Source organism: Myotis myotis, unplaced genomic scaffold (assembly GCF_014108235.1).
Source record: "Myotis myotis isolate mMyoMyo1 unplaced genomic scaffold, mMyoMyo1.p scaffold_m19_p_29, whole genome shotgun sequence".
Lineage (NCBI taxonomy): Eukaryota > Metazoa > Chordata > Mammalia > Chiroptera > Vespertilionidae > Myotis > Myotis myotis.
Window position 1 is genome coordinate 128,715 of NW_023416334.1, and position 20,877 is coordinate 149,591.

A 20,877-nucleotide genomic window follows, 5' to 3' on the forward strand; every position below is an offset into this window, starting at 1 on the left:
ACCCAAATCCAAAAACAAAAGCGTGATCAGGCCAAGGCTGAGGCCCATTAGGAGGCCTTCCAGCTCCTAGCATCGCTCTCATGAACCCCAAACGAAGTGCCGGTCCTCCAACTGCGGGTAAGTCAGGGCTAAGCCTCCTCCGGGCCCATGCTTCAAATGCAGCAAGGAAGGACACAGGGCCAAGTCCTGCTCAAACCCGAGACCCCCGCCTGGGCCCTGCCCAAAATGTGGAAGGGAAGGCCACCGGAAATCAGACTGTGGTCTGGGCCTCCGGGTCGGACCTCAGCCAGTCCAGCAAGGCAGCCCTCTGGATCCGGTTTAAGGCTCCCAGACCTCCTGGGACTGGGCACTGAAGAAGCTGCCCAGGCCCTGACAGGGCCCCACAGACTTACATCACCAGGACAGAGCCTCGGGGAACGACTGTGGTGGCAGATAAGCCGATCTCCTTTTTAAGTGACACTGGGGCCACTCATTCTGCCGTCCCCGAATTCACTGGGACCCTTGTTCCCTCCTCAGTCTCTATTATGGGGGTTGACAGATTAGTCTCACAGCCATGAGCCACCTCACCTCTACACTGCATCTTACTAGACACCCCCTTTATCCTCTTTTCTTATTCTACCTCGGTGCCCGGCCAGGGCTACTGTGCATCCCCTCATAAAGCCCAGTTGTCCCAAACCTCGGTCACCAACCTCAGTTTCACTGTCTCACCCCACATGGCCCAGCCATTCTGGAACTGTAAACGCCTTATCTCCTTATCTCCTCCATGACTGTCCCCTCCTCTGAACAAGAAATTTTCTCCTTCCTCAGGCTCACTGGGTACTCTCGCCTCTGGGTTCACAACTGTAGTCTTCTTGCAAAGCTCCTCTATGGCAAAGGGGCCCCTCACTGAGCCTTTAGGTCCCAAGGCCAACATTCTCACCCCTTTAATGCTCTGAAAACTCAGCGCCTTCTCACCCTCCCACCCCATCTTTCCCAAAGAACAACTTTCTTTACTGCACACGTTTACTTAACAGTCCGGCTACTATCAGAAGCTGAGCTCATTATCTCCCCAACCTTAGCATGTTATCTCTAAGGAAAAACGTGGCAGTTTTAAATCCAAGCCGCTAGAGAGCTGCTCTCCCCCCCCCCCACCACCTTTCTCCAGCCTCATGTGCCTATACATAATTTTCCAACGTTTGTATTAACTTAAAAACTTTGGAGTGTTGCTGAGTTAAATAATAAACATCTAAATATTTTAAAATAGCATACAATACTGAAACATTGATTGCTAGACACGTTTTAACTTGCCTGCTCTTAGTTTTTTTTTGTTTTTTTAAAATATATTTTTATTGATTTCAGAGAGGAAGGGAGAGGGAGAGAGAGAGAGAAACATCAATGATGAGAGAATCATTGACTGGCTGCCTCCTGCATGCCCCCCCAACTGGGGGTCGAGCCCGCAACCCAAGCATGTGCCCCTGACCAGAATCGAACCCGGACCCTTCAGTCTGCAGGCCAAGGCTCCATCCACTGAGCCACACTGGCTAGGGCTGCTCTTAGATTTTATTACAGAGGTTTCTTGTACTTTGTTGAATGTATATTTTCTTGAAAGTAAGAGTGTGTTTAAAGTGCGTTCATAGGAATCTTCCTTGTCCCAGAGTTTGGTGATTGTGATTTCGGCGATGAGCTCCCAGAGAGGGAACATGGCCTGTTCCAGGCCTCAGAGACATCAAAATACGTTTAGCTTCAAAAATGACAAGTTTGATAAGAGTGTTCAGACCAAGAAAATTAATACAAAACTTCTTGATGGAGTATGTCAGCGCTGCAAAGAAGTTCTTAAATGGCGTGTAAAATACAGCAAATACAAACCATTGTCAAAGCCTAAAACTGTGTTAAATGTTTACAAACGACAGTGAAAGGTTCTTTTCACATAATTTGTAGAGACCATGTGCCTGTGAACTTGAAGTTTGTGCAAAATGTGGAAAGAAGACATTGTTACTCCGTTTAATAAAGAACCAGAAAAGACAGAAAACATTTAAAATAATCCGCATTCCAATTATAGAAGAAGCTGCAGTAGAAATAAAGAAGAAAGTGATGATTTAGATTTTGATATTGATTTAGATGACAATCACATAGATTAACATATTAAAAGTCAGTGTGAAAACATAAAATTCTGAACAACTTTAGACTTTGAGGGTTATACAGAAAAATACTGTGAAATCCTAATAAGAATTTAGAATAACAATAACATTTATACATGAACAATATAAATTGTGTATGGTATTTGAACAATTATAAAACTTATGCAGTTTTCTTACAATAAATTTCCAAGTAGCATATGCTAGAAGATCTGCCAAATGAGCATTTTAGAATATCAAAGTAAACAAGATTCAGAACTGATGGTTTTATAAGAACTACCTCATGGGAAAAATCATATGACATTACTGCTAGACTCAAAAATTGGTCCTCGGGTATGTACCTTTTGATAAATTTATCTCAAGTAAATGACCCATAAACAAAAGCCCCCTTAACTTAATGTTTGGTTGCTTTATAAAGCAAAAAGTTAATTTTTTTTAATAATAATGTCTAACAAGTATGTAGCAGTTTTTAAAAATATATCATCACATTTTTAACCTTTTTTGTTTTATAAAATATACATACAAAAATGCATAAAATATATGTATAGTTTAGTAAATACTTATAAAGAAAACTCATACATCCCAGATGAAGAACTACTCCTAAACAATATAAATTAGCTTTATCTGATATTTGAACTTTTTTCTTTTTATTTTTTTATTATTTTTTTAAATAACTTTTATTGATTTCAGAGAGGAAGTGAAAGAGACAGAAACATCAATGATGAGAGAGAACCAATGATTGGCTGCCTCCCGCATGCCCCACACTGGGGATCCAGCACAGGCTGGCATGTGCCCTGACCGGGAATCGAACTATGACCTCCTGGTTCACAGGTTGACGCTCAACCACTGAGCCACGCCGGCCGGGCTTATTATGGAAAATCTCAAACCTAAAGAAAAGTAGCAAAATAATACAATGAACCTTTGTATACTCCTACCTAGATCCATATTTATTAACAGTTGCCATGTTTTGTTTGTATCTGAATAGGTGGATATGGATATATCTTTTATTTGCTGAACCATTTAAAAATAATGGCAGGCATTAGTTTTGAAGACACTTATGCACGTTATTGTGTAGCTCTTCTCTATTTTATTATTATGAAACTAGTGAGATTGATTCAGGTTGTTGCAAAAGCTGTTACCAGTACATTTTACATGTCTCTGTTTTACCCTATTGCATTACATACCACCATCTATTTTATACTCGCATGTTGAGGGACACTGGAGTTATCTCAGTGCTTCCCTATTAAAAACAATGCTGCTGTGGGGAAGTGTGTTCATGAATGTAAACGCCAGCTGTGTACTCTCTGACTACAGCTGGTGATCTGGTGCCTGGGTAGAAGGTTTGTGCTGTCCAGTGAGTCAGGACAACACAACCTGGTCACCCCTGACTTCCGAAGGGACCCCTTCTCTCCTTGTGAGCTAAAGTAGCCCCACGCAGGCTCTCCTGTTGCTTAGGTCCTTATTTATACCTGAGCCTAGACTTTCTTTATTTGCACCGCTCATTCCGTCCTGGACACTATCATTGAAAGCCTCACAGGTCTTCCTGCTTGGTATCTAGGAAATTCTCTCCCCTTTTCTAGCCTTCTTAAAAGTCATACACTGCAAAGGACACCAAGTAAGGAATGATCCTGTAATACAGGGAAATAACAGAGCAGACCAGGAGGCCAAGACAGTGGCTCGGGGAAGCCCCCGTCTCCCCAACTCTTAGCTACACCCCATATAACGCCCTAACACACTCCAGAGGAGCTCAGTCCCTAGCAGCTCTGGGGGCCACTCAGGAAGATCCATGGTCAAAATTTCCGGGGAAATATATCCTTCCCCAGGGACAGGCCCGCGGTATCTTACGGCCTATTCACAATTCCCTACATATAGGATACAGACCGCTTCTACAACTCCTAACCCCCAGCACATCCTAGCCAGGCCTCCCTACTGCAAGATATACCAAAACCTGTTCCACTTGTTACTCAGCATCTCCCTCGGGTCAGGGTAGGTTAGACCTCCTTTCCCCGCTCATCAGGCGAGGGGCCAAGTCCCTGGACAGGACTGGCAGACTGACCGCACTCACATGCCTCCTATTAAAAGAACAAATATCTTTGAACCCTCATAGATACTGTCTCAGGGTGGGTAGAGGCCATTCCCCACTGCGTCTGACCCACCTCATTACAATCAGAAAATGGACCTGCTTTCCGATCTCAAATGACTCCACAGGTCTCCTCCACTCTGAACTCCAGTGGAACTTACACCCCCCACCAGCCCCGATTTCAGGCGGGTAGAAAAGGCAAATTCTTAAGTAAGTCCCACCTCACTAAATTAACTCTCGAAACTAAAGCATCTCAAACTACTCTCCTACCTCTAGCCCTTATGCGCATCAGGGCAACACCGCCCCCCTCCCCCGCACCCTCCTTTCTTAGTCCCTTTGAACTCCTGTATGGAAGACCCTTCTTATTCGGAAACTTCCCTTCCACAGAGACTATGTCTGCGTTTTAAATCTCATCTGACAATTACTGGAGAACATGCTGATCAGGTCCTCCCTCGACCTTTCACAGGAGACATCCCCCTACTCCTCCTAAAGGAAACCCATCATAATTCAAGCGCTGGAGGCAGGCCCTTACCGGGTGCTCTTAACCGCCCCCTGCAGCTGAACCCTCAGGGCACCCCCATGGTCCCACCTTCCCAGACCAAACCCACCTCAGGAGCACCTCCATCACCGGAGCTGGAGTCCCCTAGATTACAGCCACCAGGTCGGGCCCACCGGACCCCGCATCCCAGAAGAGGACGAATGCGTGAGCACCCCTGCACGTGCCCCCAGTACCTCTGACTTCCCTGAAAGCCCACCTCCTCTCCCAGGAAAATCCTAGCTACTGCCCCTCCCTTCACAGCAGGGCTCTCACCTTCCCATGGGACTGCCTTCTACAAAGGGACTTGGATTACCCATGGGGCAGATTTCCTCCTTTCTAGATCCTAAATATACCCTTTCCCCCTGGGGACCATCTCTGCCCTGGAGTGGGGCTTAGCTCTCCTTCTCACCCTATCCCCGCCCTCCTCTCCACCACCCATAGGGAACCTTCCCACCTCCACTGTCTCCGACCAACACTTATCCTCGCCCATTCCCTCCTGAGCCAGGGCCGCTGGCCCTGCCTTCCCCTCCTCTCCAGCGTCCACCACCAACCCTATCCCAATCGAGACGTGGAATCAGGCAGACATCACTCTAGCTGATAAAAAGGGAACTATGTTTCTCAAAAAGGCAGACACCCTCTAGGTCAGGGGTCCTCAAACTACGGCCCGCGGGCCACATGCAAACACAAATATTGTATTTGTTCCCGTTTTTGGTTTTTTATTTCAAAATAATATATGTGCAGTGTGCATAGGAATTTGTTCATAGTTCTCTTTTAAACTACAGTCCGGCCCTCCAGCGGTCTGAGGGACAGTGAACTGGCCCCCTGTTTAAAAAGTTTGAGGACCCCTGCTCTAGGTAATTATCCTGCAGCCCCGGCATCAAGCCTCCCTTCTTTTCTGTTCTTATATTCCATCTCCTACTAAGGCAGCTCCTTCCTCCCTCCCGTCACAGGTCCTAACACCCTGCACACCCCACCAATTGCCCAAGCCCCTTTATGCTTTACAAGGTCACAGGGCAATATACTGGTATCAATGGACCAACTCCCATCATCAGCTTGTAACCCCACAGTTAACCTAGAACTACCAAACGGCCATTGATTCCAATGGGTTGACTACCAGGTCTCCCCGGAAGCCAATGGTTATTTCCTACAGCCAGTCCTTTTACTTCTTATCCAACCATCCAGGCCCCAGGCTTCAACTGCTCCCTTCCTTCCCTTTCTCTTTTCCCTTGGATAACAGCCCATCCTCACGTTCCCTCCCTTTCACTGCAATGGAATCTCAACCACTCATCTGTCACCCTTATCGGTAGCACCATGGCGACGACCCTCTAGGAAAGGGACCCTCACATCCTTTAGTCACCTCTTCTCCCTACCCCTCAGCTTGACTCTGTGATCAGGGATTCTTCTTCCTCTGTGGGGAGAACACAGACATTTGCCTCCCACCAGCTGGACAGGAACCGGTACCCTTGTCTATCTCTCACCCAGTGTAGATGTAACCTGTCCCCATAACCCATCACAGCCGACACAAAAGGGCAGTCCAGATAATCCCTCTCCTCATAACCCTGGGCATCACAGCAGGGGCTGGAACTGCCATCGGGAGCTTAACCACTGCTCTACCTATTTTGAAACCCTGTCTCAAGACCTACAGGACACATGTGGATGCCAGCAAGGGGCAAAGCTGGGAAAAAGATCCTCATCCCCAGGATAGTCTATTCTCCCTTTCATTTCACTAGCCAGGCACCTTAGACCCCTGACCTTTTCCTCCCTAAAGATCACGTCTAGGCCTCAGTTGTATTTCAGCTCCGGGCTCAGAGAAGCTGAGTGACACTGTGGCAGCCTCAGGACCAGCCTTCACCTCCCAGTCCCTCAACAGGACGCTCTCCAGCCATCACCACCCGTCAGTCTCTCGGGGAGATCATGCTGCTGCGACCCTCGTCCAGCCGACTGTCCAAGTCCATTCCCCTGGGACCTCGCTGTCCCCCTCAGCAGGAAGTAAATACGGAAGATATGCTCTTCGTCCCTGTTTCATAAAACAGACAGGCTGGGGTGTTCGCTCTGATCAGATCATTGAATGGACACCCCTCCCCTGGGAGCTGACCTTTAGGCCACTTCACAACAGACATTCCCTTTTGCTGACACCACACTTTACTTGCTGAGACCACATTCCATTATCTCTCCCTCTGGACCTGCACAGAGAATTCTCTGCCCAGATAAAGCCACCCAAAGTCCTTTAAAAGCCGCTGACTCCTGTCACTGGGTGCTGGAGCCATCCAAGCTCAGCCACCTGGTGTGCAGATGATCAAATAAATTCAAAATCCCTCACCTTTCTGGCCTCCTGCTTTCCTCTTTGGCCACCTAACAGGAGGCAGGGGGAGCAGGGGGAGCAGAGGGAGCAGGGGTGCAGATGGGGGGGGGGGTAGAGGGGATGGGGTGGGGGAGCAGAGGGGGCAGGGGAGCAGAGGGGGCGGGAGGAGCAGAGGGAGCAGGGGTGCAGACGGGGGGGGGGGTAGAGGGGATGGGGTAGGGGGAGCAGAGGGGGCGGGAGGGCAGGGGAGCAGAGGGGGCAGGGGAGCAGAGGGGGTGGGAGGGCAGGGGAGCAGAGGGGGAAGGGGGAGGAGAGGGGGCAGGAGGGCAGGGGAGCAGAGGGGGCAGGGGTGCAGACGGGGGGTAGAGGGGATGGGGGCAGGGGGAGCAGGGTGCAGAGCACACAGAGCACTGAGGAGCAGGATGGAGGCAGACAGTGGGGAGTCCCTCCGCTGCTGGGTGGGAAAGGATACAGCTGGAGAGAGCTGAAGCCTGGAGAGCCTACAGCAGCCACAGTAGGAAGGGGCTGCATGTTAAAGGCTCCTCCTCATGGGGAAGGGAGGAGACCAGACAGGCTGACTGCACCACACCCGCTACCCTTCCAGGTGACGATGGTGAGGACGCCCCTAGGGCGAGGGAGGCGCAGCCAGAGCCAAGTGGGTGCCTCTGCTAGTCACATCCTTTCGGTGCGAGAAGAGGCATGGCTCCCACGGGGGCCAAGCCACGAGGGTTCATCAGGAGGCTCAGTACAGCCCCTACACTACAGCTGAAGGGCCGGGACAGGGGAGGGCGGGTGGTGGCCGCCAGGGCCGTGGCAGCAGGAAGCCGCTCCCTCAGGCTGGCGTCCTCTCGCCCTCTGCAGCCCGGCTCCTCACCAGCTGTGCAGGCTCCAGGCAGCTGTGCCACGTCCACACAGCTCCCTGCCAGGCAGGGGCTCCGACTGGTCTCCTCCGAGCTCTGGTGCCAAAGTCTCGCGCACGCAGGGCTGTGGTCAGCCTGGGGGGCAGCATCCACAGGACTGGCCCAGCAGGGGTCCCACATACTCCCCTGAGTCAAAGAGGAGGGCAGCCCCTGCCCCCCAGGCCACCTGCAGAGGAAGAGGGAGGCAGAGGGCGAGGCCTGCCCCAAACACACTCTAACTACACGCTCAGGACCCTGAAGACGAGCAGCTTCTAGAAACTACCGCCACCCAGGGCTCCGGAGGACGTGTTTGACCCGCTGTGCTCACCTGGTTCTGTGGCCTTGGGTTAGGCGATACCCTCTGTGTCTCACTTTCCTCACATGTAAGATAGACAGAAACGGCCCTGGAGATGAAGGAGCGAAGGAGATGGCGCGGTGGGGACAAACACGCCTTAGAAAGTACGACAGCACTGCTCTGCACCCGCAGCCGCCTCTGAAGCGCTCTTCCAGTAAACCGACTGCTGGTGAAGCTGCAAGGCCTGGGTTTAGGAGGCACCCGTGCCTGTCCTCACGGCGCCCCGAGTCCGTGCCCCTCAGCGGCCGCCCACCCAGTCAGCACAGGCCCTCCCTCCGCCCTGGTTGTGCGGGTCAGGCAGCGCTCCAAGGCGGGCAGCCCAGGGGTGTCCTCTGCCCTCTGCTCACAGCGGGGGGCGGGCGCTCAGAGAGGGTGAGGGTCAGGCTGTCACCTCTCCGGAGGGACGCAGGGTCACTGGTCTGACAGCCCTTCTCTTAGTCCCAGAGAGAAGCCCTCCTGACAGCTAAGAGGCCACAGACACCGGCAAAGAAAGGCCAGGGCCCTTGGGAAGAGGGAGGCTGGCCTCTGGACCGCCCCGGAGCGAAGCCTTCCTTTATGCCCTGCAGCCCTCCTGTCGCTTCTTCAGCGTTTACTTTGCCAAACCCAGGCCTGCGCCTCCTGCACAGGTGGAGCCGTAGGGACGGAGGTGCTAAGTGACTAAATCAGTACGTTCTCCGGCAAGGCTCCGGCTGGTCGTTCACTGGCTCCTCCCGACAAAGGGCACAGATCCAGCCGCCAGCAGCCCTCTCAGCCTGCCCTGCCCTCCCCGGCCAGCCCCTGCCCGGCCTACCCCAGCCTGGCCAGCAGCCCTCTCAGCCTGCCCTGCCCTGCCCGGCCAGCCCCTGCCCGGCCTACCCCTGCCTGGCCAGCAGCCCTCTCAGCCTGCCCTGCCCTGCCCGGCCAGCCCCTGCCCGGCCTACCCCGGCCTGGCCAGCAGCCCTCTCAGCCTGTCCTGCCCCTGCCCCTGCCCCTGGGAGGTCTGGCCAGAGCCACAGCCCATCTCCATGATCGCTGTTCTCACCAGGCAACAATGCCTAGGGGATGCGGAGGCAGCATTCCTGAGGCCAGGACTGCTCCCCAGTCTACCAAACCATTCCCAAGATGAGGAATTTCCAGTTCTGCTGGCTTCCTCGCCCCATCTGGCCCTGGCCTGGCCCACACGGCGGACACTTTATGAGGTGCCACTGAAGGGCACAGGCATGGGAACAGACACGCAGAGCCAGAGGGGAAGGGAGGCCCCTGCTGGGTGAGGTTCCAGACAAGGGCCCTGGCCGAGCAGGGAGACATAAAGCCGTGTAGGGAGTGACAGGGAGGCAGACGCCAGCCGGAAGGGCTCCATCTTCATGTCTGAAAGAGCTGCCCCAGGGAGGCAGGGGCATCGGGGGAAAAGGGAGTCTCAGGGCCATGTATCTAGGCTTCGGGCGCCCTCCTGGCTTGCAGATCAAGAAGGCAGCTCGCTGCTTCAGGGCTCAGGCTGGCGAGGGGCCTCCAGAACACGCTGCCCCTCGGGACCGCGCCTGCCATGGCACAAGGACACCCGTGGAACCTCACCACACAAATGGGAGACGCAGAGCAAAAGGCTGCCCGGCCAGGGCGCAGCCCGGAGCGGCTAACACGGGCAGAGCCACCGCAGGGCTGCAGGCCCTCCTCGCAGCGGCTGCGATGCCTGGGTGAGACGTGGTTCCTATTTTGTGGTTGTTAATCCTCACCCGAGGATATTTTCCCATTGATTTTAAGAGAGTGGCAAGGGGGTGCAGGGGAGAGAAACAGTGATGCGAGAGAGACACATCGATGGGTTGCCTCCTGCACTGACCCCACCGGGGCTAGGGATGAACCTGCAACCCAGGCACGCGCTCTTGACTGGGAATCAAACCCGCAACCCTTTGATGTGTGAGCCAACGCTCTAACCACTGAGCACACCAGCCAGGCCTGATCTGGGCCTACTTCTCCTGGCTGGAGGGACAGAGCTACATGGAGTCCCGTCCCTACCGTGAGCTGGGACTCGGAAAAGGCTGGCGTTACCTGTCTCACTATCTCCATATGAATACACGCGGGGTGGGCGCTTTTTTCAATTACATTTTCTACTCCCTTCACGGGGTGTCTGGAAGAGGAAGTGCAGAACGACGATGAGAACTGGAGCACCTGCAACTGGTAAAGGGTAAAGTTGCACCACCCAACCCTCACATGCTCCTCGAGGACTCTCGGAAGGAGGGCTTCTCTCTGGGATTGAGAGAAGCAGCTGCTGACTGGCCTATATATAGTGCTGAGGGAGGTCAGAGGACCGGCTGGCCCAGGGCCTGGGGGCAGTCGGCCCCGTGCAGGTCTGCGGATCTCAGGACAGGCCAGGGTCCCCGGAGAGAATCGCCCGCACCACAGACACCTGGAGGGACCTCCCCCACAACTTCCCCCTCCTCTGGCCCCACAGCCACCCACCCTGCAGACGGGCCCACCTGCTCCCGTGTTCCTGCAGCACCAGAGCTCACAGCCCCGCATGCTGTACTGCCCAGCTTTGGGCCTGGCCTGCAGTGCCCTCCCCGCTGCCCTCCCTCCCTTTTCCTGAGCCATGTCCCCCTCAGGTCAGACAAGACTGAGTTCTGAAGTCAGAGATGTGGGTTTAAATCTCAGCTTCACCCTTTCGGGCTCGAAGTGCTAGGACTGGTCAGACCTCCCTGACTCCGCTGCACAGACAGAAAGCACAGCCAGCGCTCATGCGTGTACTCTCCCGCTCCCGGGCCTGGCTGGGATCACCCACGCCTGAAATGGCAGTGTCCTGAGCAAGTCCCTGCCTCGCCCTCCTGAGGGACAGGACCCTCTTCTATCTGTCTGTCCAGCACCTGCCAGAACCTTGCCCGGAGAAGATGCCCATCAGTGCCGGCTGCACTATCACCGGCTGAAGAGGCAGCAATGGGGGGCCCACCACAGGTGGGGGCCTCTGAGCCTGCATGGACCTGAGCGCGAGGGTGGCCGACGGGCTGTGTGACGCGGTGTGTGTGAGGTGCTGAGAACGAGGCCGGGCTCCCCACGTGCCGGGGGCCCTGTGCACGCTCTGCCCGCCCCAGTTCTGTGGCTGGTCCTGTAATTAACGTGATGTAAGACAGGCTACAGGGGAAAATGTAATGTTGTACGTACGGGAGCCTCCCCGCAAATATGAAGCTCTCAGATATTACCAGTGCCCACCCGGCCCCACACACAGCTATCACATCACTGACTGCCAGGGCGGGTGCTGCTCACCGGGAGATGTAGTTCCTGCTTTCAAGGGCACGGAGGAGGCCGGAGTGGCCTGTCCTTCTGGCACCAGCTGTTTCTAAAGTAACTTTCATTCAGAGTAACCTGGGCTACTTCCCCTGCGGGAAGGACAAAGACACATGGAGTCCTGTCCCTCCCATGTCAAAGGGGCAGAATACCAGCAGTGTGAGGCTGATGCTACCTGTCTCACTATCTCTATATGAAGACACATGGGGTGCGCGTGAATTAGGGGTGACATATATTGCCCCCTTCACATGTTTGGAAGGGAACCAGTGACAGCTCCACAAACTCACCTGCTTGGGGGGGGGGGGGGGCGGCGGGGGCGGTGGCTGACGGATCCAGCAGCTCAGGGTGCTCACTGAACTAGAATGGGATTAGACTGAGGAAACTGGGGAGCTGAGGCATCACACATCCTGGTTCCAGCCCTGCCAAGCTATGTCGGGTACATCTCCAGGCAAGAAAAGATGCGGAGCCCTGGCCAGCATGCTCAGTGGTTAGAGCATTCGCCTTAGCACCAAAGGGTCATGGGTTCAATTCCCAGTCAAGGGCACGTACCTGGTTTGCAGGTTCAATCCCTGGCCCCAGTTGGGGCACATGTGGGAGGCAACCAACCGATGTGTCTCTCTCACAGCAATGTTTCTCTATTGCTCTCTCCCTCTCTCTAAAATCAATGGAAAAAATACCCTCAGATGAGGATTAACAACAACAACAGAAAGGCTATAAACCAGGGGTTCTCTGTGTGGCCCTCACAGAGGCCCTGAATTGTCCATATTTGAAAATCGGAGGTCTTTACATAAAAAGCCCTATTTCAACCAGCATGGAGCTGAGCAAGGCTGCCCGCTGGGTGGACATGCGCCTCCAGGGGCCACGGTCTTCCTCACAAGCCTTTGCTCCCACACTGAGGCGGAAGTCTCCTGCACTGAAGCTCTTGCTTTTAGGCACTGGACTGAGCACAGGGACAGACTTTGTTCCCAAGTCCCCAGAGCTCCTCCTACGTGCACCTGTGCTCTGTCCCGTGGCGCCGAGCGGCTCCTCCAGCCAGGCCACCTTCCACGCCCGACAGCCCTGCCCCCGGGACCCACCTCGCCCCAGGCCCGAGGTCGCGCCCGTGATGACCACCACAGCGTCCTGGAGGCGGGCCTTCATCCGCAGGCACCGCAGCAGCTTGAAGAGGCTGAAGACGCCCACGCAGCCGAGCAGCAGGGACAGGACGGCCGTGGAGGTGACACAGTCCATGGCCCGCACCGTCAGCGAGCTCTTCCTGGAAGGACCAAAACCAAGTCAACGAGTGGCAACGTGGGAAATGGGAAACCTGCCACCCTCCTGCCCCGGCCGGACGAGGGCCCAGAGCTCTCCTGGGAGGACTGGGGCTCGGCGTCCAGCAGACACCTGCTGGCCTGTGGTCCGGCCTCGTGTCCGGCCTGGAGCATGCTGCTGAGGTGACAGGACCACGGTCTGGCGGTGCCAGGAGGCACCAGCATGGCAGACGCACCGGTTCTCCTCACAGCTGCTTTGGGAACGGTGTGCTGGCCATTCTGAGGAACCATATCTGTTTCCCCCACAGCTGCCTCCAATGTCCTTACTCCTCAGGCTCCCCCGTCACTCACCCACCCCCTATGCCCAAAGCAACAGCTAAGAGGGGAGACACGAGGTACTTAGCGGTCAAGGCTGAGTGAGTGGCACCAACACTGTGTTGGTCACTTTGAAAGCAATGCCGTTGGGCCGCCTGTCAGGTGGACCCGCGTCTGTCACAGAGGCCCCGCAGCCCGCCTCCAGGACGCGGCGGCAGGAGCGCCGGGAGCCCCCCAGGGACGAGGCCGGAAGCCCGGGGCAGCTCCTGTGACCGCCTGGAGCTTCCGCTCACTCAGCACGCCGGGAGTGACCATGGAACACCCTCCCCTCCCAACGCCGGCAGCTCCTCAGACGTAACGCTTGTGCTCCCTGCCCCGGACGCCAGCCCTGTGACGCCCACTGCGCCCGCGCGACCCACTCCCCCAGCTGCTCTAGTCCGGGTCGGGGTGGGCCGTCCTGTCAGAACGAACCTGCTCTTCGGCAAAGGGTTCCGCTCCACCTTCAGCTGTGAACCCAGCTAGTTTAGTGTTCATTTTTCACTTGCTTTCCCAATGCACTTCAATTCCCAGGTACCATAAACACCTGTAAAAACGACTCCCATCCACTCACTTCATCTGCTTCTGAAAGACCCCCAGCCACTGTCGGCTACATGGCTGCGTTTCGCTCTCACCCTCCATTGTGTCAAGCCTCCAGCTGGTCACTGAAGTGGTTTCCAAGGTGTCAAACTCTTCACCTGGGCACTGAGGGCACCCCGCCCCAACAGGAGGCACAGGCCAGGAGTCTGACTCCCAGGGTAGCGCTGAGCCCCCTCCCTCTGGCACCTGGGAGCAGAGGAGCGACTGCTGGGCCAGTTTGTTGGTGTCACTTCACCAGAAAATGATGGCAACTGACAGAAAACACAGGTAGGCCCCAAGGCAATCGTAGCTCCGAAGTTTTAGGTAATAAACGTGGAGAGAGGGGATGGGACAGGATTCCAACCCAGTGGGTAGCTATTTGGGAAGAGCTTTTTCCACACTGCAACCCAGGTCCTCATGTGAGGCAGGTCCCAAAGGGAACCACCCTGCCTGGCCCAGAACCAGCTGGGGGCCAGCTATGGCCTGGATACCCAGGGGGTGGGGACACTGCTCACGAAAGGAACCAGAGCTCCACTAGGTCAGCAGGTGCGACAAACTACACCTGCTCCCCACCACAGGCCCAGGGTCTGCCTGCTCCCACCTGCAGCCTGGGGCTGAGCAAGCTCCATGGAAGGCTGTGTGTGTGTGTGTGTGTGTGTGTGTGTGTGTGTGTTGTACTGAAAGGTGTGGGGGGAGGATAACAAGCCTGTTGCCTCCTGAAACTCAGAGGTGTCAGAGCCCACCTGGAAGCAGCACTCTGTGTGAGGGAAGGCAGTGCAGGGCCACAGGAGGCTCAGCCACTACCCACCAGGTGAGGGACTCCACGGCTCGGAGCCTGAGGACCCTCACCTGTGAATGAGGGTGCGTGTCCCACTCGCAGGTTTGCTGTGAGTCCGAGGAGCTGGCTCACGAAAAGGTGTGCCCGGCCCTGGTGCAGGTGATGCCAGGAAGCGGAGCTGCTGTCACATCATCCCACCGCCTCACTCAGTCCTGGCCCAGGCACCGGTTTCAGAGCAGCCCATCTGAAGCTTGTCCACGAGTCCCTAGTTTATGAACACTGGTTTCTTCTCAATAAAGGGAACTCATATACTTTTCTGTGGTTTTAATTACATCTCATACCTTTACACCTTTAATTACATCAACAAATAGGGGAAAAACACAACTTGTCAAACGTCAGGATCCCATGTCCCAAGGTTTGTTCCAGAAACTGGGCTGCTGTGAAGCCACTAAGGCCAACAGGCAGGAGGGCAGACCAGCTGTGACCTGCCTCTGCTACCTCCTCCTCGCCAGGGCGGAGCGGGAGGAAGACAAACCCCCAGCAAGGCTCCCGCTGGAGCAGCGGCAAAGCTAGCGAACGGCACTGCATGCACCTGCCGTGTCTGCACCCAAGCCAACCATCTCCAACACAAGGGAAGGAGAAGCTGCACACAGTGTGTCCACTTCCAGGTTCCCTGGGCACCTGCCCACAGTGCCTCCAGCCAGAACCTCCTGGCACCGGCCAACGGGGCACCCAGGCCGAGTAGGATCCACCTCGCCCACAGGCCAGCTTCCTATGGGGACAGCACACATCTGCCTTCAGGCTGACAAAGGGTCACAGAATCAGAAGGCCAAGGAAGCTGGAAATCAGCACAGACGTGCCAGCTCCCTCAAGATGAGGATGCATGGTGGGAAGACACTCGAGAGCAAGCCATTAATTTGAGAGAATCATGTTCAATTTCAGGGTAACCTTCCTGACCAGGTGAAGCTGGTCATATTAGCAATGTCAACTCTTTCTGGGAGTTTTTCCAACTCTTATGGACCAACTTTTATTCCCCTCTGCAGTGCTTGTGGTCACCCCAATGTGCCCAGGACCACTGGGCCTCCCTAGACAATTAGAGGCAGCCGTGCCAACCCTTCCTGTCTCACCCTTGGCAGTCACCATGGCCAAGAGAGCAAGACACAGAGCTGGCTCAGCCCACTGCTGGGCTGCGTCCCGGGGGCCTTCTCCAGCAAAGCTCCCAGGTGGAAGAAGCGCTGCGTACGGGCTGACCACAGTCCAGGTACGGAAATAAACCTGCTTGTGCAGCAAGTTCAAAGGGGGCCTGTTTTCTCTGAAAACGGCTACAAGAAGAACTTTAATATGTTTATAAATGTTGCATTTTATACCAAAAGGCTTTTTAACTGCTGGCTTCAGATGTAACTGGGAAGGTAAGATGAATGGTACAAAAAGGAGTTGGGGGGGATCTCACTCACGACTCCCAGCATTTGGAGATCAGCTTGTAGAAAGAGGGGACACAGTTGGACCAGCACCCTATGAACCACACCAGAGAGCAGGACAAGTATGTGGGGAGGGGGAGAGAGACCAGAAAAGACAGAAGGTGGGCTCACCCCTCACACAGGAACGGCAGGTCATACATGGTCTGGAAGTAGAGCGCACCGTCTGACGGACACACTGGCGGCCAGGCCCACTCTTCACTGATAGAAAGTGGCCTGAAGCATGACCTTACACTATGAGCTGCATCAGCGGTCGTTCGCACACTAAGCCCATCTGCTGGGATTTTCATGTATCAAGACTACGGAGCGATAGACTTGAAAGAGTGTAAAGGTGAAAAGTTCCTTCTCAGGCGAGTGTCCTTAGGGCTGGGCAGCCAGAAAGCTCAGGGGCTCCCACGGTGACTTTAGAACTCAGCTGCTCTCTTTCTTTCCACTGAGAGGTTCTTTTGTTGTTGTTGTTAGTCCTCACCCGAGGGGGTTTACAGGGAGAGTGGAAGAGAGGGAAAGACAGAGAAACACCAATGTGAGAGAAACACATCGACTGGATGCCTCCTGCATGAGCCCCGACCAGGACCCAGGCTGGGAGGAGCCTGCAACCGAGGTACATGCCCTTGACCGGAATCGAACCTGGGACCTCTTGGTCCACAGGCTGACTCTCTATGCACTGAGAGGTTCTTTAAAAGGGCTTTTAGAACCTCTACTATCAAGAAGTCAACTGAGCAGAAATGTCACCTTTATGCCATTTGTTCCATCTCTCATACTTTTATCAAATTCTACATTGCACAGATGGAATCAGTTCCTAATATTCCTTCTTTCCTCAAGCAATTACAAAAAATGTTAAATGTGTACTATTAATAAAAACAGATTGTTGGCGTCTACTCTGAAACTACACAGAAATCAAACTCTGAGACACATCTGAAAATCAAAGGAGGGAATCTGAAAACCCTTCAAGGTTAAAAACTAACAATAATTTCAGGTCTGTAAAAAGGATTAGTCATGAAGTAATTTTTCATGTTATGCACAAGAAAACCAGGCTCAAGGGCAGGATGCTGAAATCATGCGGCAAGAAGTAGCTTAGTATCACCAAGAGCAGTTAGGGTCTCATCCCCACAAACCGCCACCCATTCTCATACTTCATAACTGCGAACAGCTTGAAATAGCCCATCTATTAAAGGTGACATAAGCCCTAACCAGTTTGGCTCAGTGGATAGAGCGTTGGCCTGCGGACTGAAGGATCCCAGGTTCGATTCCAGTCAAGGGCATGTACCTTGGTTGCAGGCACATCCCCAGTAGGGGGCGTGCGGGAGGCAGCTGATTGATGTTTCTCTCTCATCGATGTTTCTAACTCTCTATCCCTCTCCCTTCCTCTCTGTGAAAAAAATCAATAAAATATATATTTTTTAAAAAAGGTGACATAAGCTATGGACCATGCTTATGACCCATTTCTGAAAATACCTGTCTATTTTCAGAAAGTAAAACCAGAGTAAAGCTCTCTTTTTTGGTGTGAAATAAATGAGAAGCAGCTGCCAGGCTGTCTTTGAACAGAAAGACTATCCGACCTCCGACGGCAGCTCGTGTGACAGCGTGGGTCCTGGTGCTGTGGCCTCTCCGGTGTTTTGACCTGGGCAGAGTGACGGAGACTAGCGGCCGGAGGACGCTTTCTGGTCAGCCAGTCCTCTCTGGAATGCAGGACCGAGCTACAGACGAGTGGCCTGGAGGCTGTACTTTGGGAAGCCAGCCTCAGAGCCCCTGGTTGAAAGGAGTCAGGCTGGCATTAGTAAAAATAAAAGCCAAAGAAAGGCTGGAGGATACTGCAGACCAGCTCCTGAATGTCCAGTCCTGGGAAGAGAAACATGGAGAGCGGCTCTGCTCCCCAGCCAGACGCTGGGCACACGCTGCCCCGCAGCCCCCACCAGGAGAGCAGAGGCGGGGCCAGGTCCCTCCTGACCCTGCCATGCAGGCTGCCTACAGGAACTGGGGGCCAGAGGCTAACGTTGACTATGAGCCAAAGTATTAGTTCAGTTTTTAAAAAAACAGCACTTTATCACTGAAAACTGGAAGTCTCTTAAAACACACACACACAACAGCGTTTGTGCTGGCTACCTAGACATCTTGACTCAAAAACAATTCTGATTTATAATGTGCTTTACAAAATGAATTTAGTATGACTGGAAGATGCCGGAGTGACCTCAACCTTTTTCCTAGAAAACACACAAACCCAACAAGGCTCATTGTGGGGGCAAAGCAGAAAAAGCAACAATTTATAATCCCACCAACAATGCACGAAATACTTTGTCAGTGTATGTCTTTCAATATAAAGTGGGTCTCTTGCCCTACCCACTGAGTCTGGCTCAGTGACTACTAGAGCGTCCGCCGGAGGACTGAAGGGTCATGGTTTCAATTCTGGTCAAGGGCATATGTACCTCGGTTGCAGGCTCGATGCCTGGCCTTGGTCAAGGCACATGTGGTAGGCAACCAATCGATATGTCTCTCTCACATTGATGTCTGTCTGTCTGTCTCTTTCTCTTCTTTCTACTCTCTCTAAAAAAGCAATGGAAATATCCTCAGGTGAGGAATAACTTAGATAGACAGATAGAGTGGTTGTTTTGTAGACAGCATATGTATGGGTCTTGTTATCTATTTAGCCACCCTATGTCTTTTAATTGGAGCATTTAAGCCATTTACATTTAACATAATTATTTTTTAATTTATTTTTATTGTTGAAAACATTACAGATGTCCCTATTTTTTCCCCATTGATCCTATCCACCCCCACTGCCAGGCCTTCACCACAAAGTGATTATTGATAGATATGTAATTATTGTCATTTTGTTATTCAGATATCGTTTTGTCCTCCTCCTATTTTTCTTTAAAAAGTCTCTTTAACATTCCTTGTAAGACTGGATTGGTGGTGATGAATTTCTCTAGCTTTTCCTTTTCTGAGAAGTACCTTATATATTTTGTTGTTGTTAATCCTCACCCAAGGAATTTTGCCATTGATTTTTAGAGATTGTAAGGGAGGGCGAGAGATGGAGAAACATTGATGAGAGAGACACATTGATTGGTTGCCTCCCTCATGAGCCCTGATCAGGGTTGGGGATTGAGCCTGCAACTGAGGTATCTGCCCTTGACCGGAATCGAACCTGGAACCCTTCAATCCAAGGGCCGATGCTCCAATCACTGAGCAAAACCAGTTAAGGCTCCTTATATCTCTTGATTTTAAATGATAACCTTGCTGAGTAGACTAATCTTGGTTGCAGGTACTTGCTTTTCATCACTTTGAATATTACCTGCCAATCCCTTCTGGCCTGCAAAGTTTCTGCTGAGAAATCAGCTGTCTTGTGGGAGCCTTCCTGTAGTTCACTGCTTTCTCTTGCTGCTTTTAAAATTCTTTGTCTTTAACCATTGCCATTTTAATTATGATGTGTCTTGGTGTGGGCTTCTTTAGGTTCATCTTGTTTGGGACTCTTTGTGCTTCCTGGACATATATGTCTATTTGCTTCTCCAGGTAAGGAAAGTTTTCAGTAATTATCTCATCAAATAGGTTTTCAATCACTTGCTCTCTCTCTTCTCCTGCTAGTATTCCTATGATACAAATGGTGGGACACTTGATGTTGTCCCAGAGGTCCCTTAAACTGTCCTCATGTGGGGTGGAACTCTATTTTTTTTTCCTGCTGTTCTGATAGGGTGTTTTCTGCTTCCTTGTCTTCCAAATCACTGATTTGATCCTTTGCTGTATCCTTCATTTTCATTATTGTATTCTAAATTTCTGCCTGGTTCTTTCTGACGGCTTCTATGATTTTTTTTTTTGTTTACTATCTCTATGTTGATGTTCTCCCTGAGTTGATCTAGTCTTCCTCTAAGTTCGATGACCACCATTTATTTTATTTTTAATCTTTATTGGGATTTTTGTTTTTTAATTGTATTGTTGAAAGTATTACATATGTCCCCTTTTTGCCCCCATTGAACTCTTCCAGCCCTCTCCCCCAGGTCCTCACCACCCCATATATGCATGGCCTCATTTGTGTCCACGGGCCATGTATATATGCATAAAAACTCCTTGGTTGATGACCTCCCTGCCCCCACCCTTCCCCCGCCTTCCCTCCAAGATTCTGTACTCTGTTCCATGCTTCCATTTCTCTGGATCCATTCCATTCATCAGTTTATTTTGTTACTCAGATTCCACATATAAGTGAGGTCATGTGATACTTGTCTTTCTCTGACTGACTTATTTCACTTAGCATGATACTCTCCACGTCCCTTCATGCTGTCTCAAAGGGTAAGAGATTCTTCTTCTTAACTGCTGCATAGTATCCCATGGTGTAAATGTACCACAGCTGTTTTATCCACTCATCTACTGATGGGCACTTGGGCTGATTCCAGGCCTTAGCAATTGTAAATTGTGCTGCTATGAATATAGGGGTGCATACATTCTTTCTGATTGGTATTTCCAGTTTCTAAGGATATAGTCCTAGAAGTGGGATCACTGGGTGAAATGGCAGTTCCATACTTAATTTTTTGAGGGAACTCCATACTGTTTTCCATAATGGCTACACCACTCAACATTCCAACCAGCAGTGCACTAGGGTTCCTTATCTTCACATCCTTGCCAGTACTTGTCATTTGTTGATAGTAGCCATTCTGACAGGTGTGAGGTGATAACTCAATGTCATTTTACTTTGCATCTCTCTGATGATCAGTGACTTGGAGCATTTTTTCATGTCTCTTGGCCATCTGTATGTCCTCTTTGGAGAAGTGTCTATTTAGGTCCTTTGCCCATTTTTTAATTGGATTGTTTGTCATACTTTGGTTAAGTTGTATGAGTTCCTTATATATTTTGGATATTAAGCCTTTATCAGATGTATCATTGCCAAATATGTTCTCCCATACAGTGGGCTCCCTTTT

At 52.2% G+C, this 20,877-nt stretch overlaps 2 protein-coding genes across 4 annotated transcripts in view; one reads left to right on the forward strand and one right to left on the reverse strand.

Annotated features, from left to right (window-relative positions):
• Nucleotides 1–20,877, reverse strand: part of DHRS7B (dehydrogenase/reductase 7B) — an 83,574-nt gene that overhangs the window by 15,455 nt on the left and 47,242 nt on the right. For all 3 annotated transcript variants that reach the window (XM_036296452.1, XM_036296454.1, XM_036296453.1), the window contains one exon: nt 12,617–12,795. In XM_036296452.1, coding sequence (XP_036152345.1) covers nt 12,617–12,795 — 179 coding nt within the window. Of the gene's footprint in view, nt 1–12,616; nt 12,796–20,877 lie in introns of those variants that run through there.
• On the forward strand, nt 1,659–1,892 carry LOC118649415 (uncharacterized protein C9orf85-like). The gene has a single exon (XM_036296455.1). The coding sequence runs from the start codon at nt 1,659–1,661 to the stop codon at nt 1,890–1,892; it is 234 nt and encodes a 77-aa protein (XP_036152348.1).

Excerpts from the sequence above, each read along its gene's own strand:
- LOC118649415 (XM_036296455.1), top strand. The coding sequence starts at position 1,659 with ATGAGCTCCCAGAGAGGGAACATGGCCTGTTCCAGGCCTCAGAGACAT.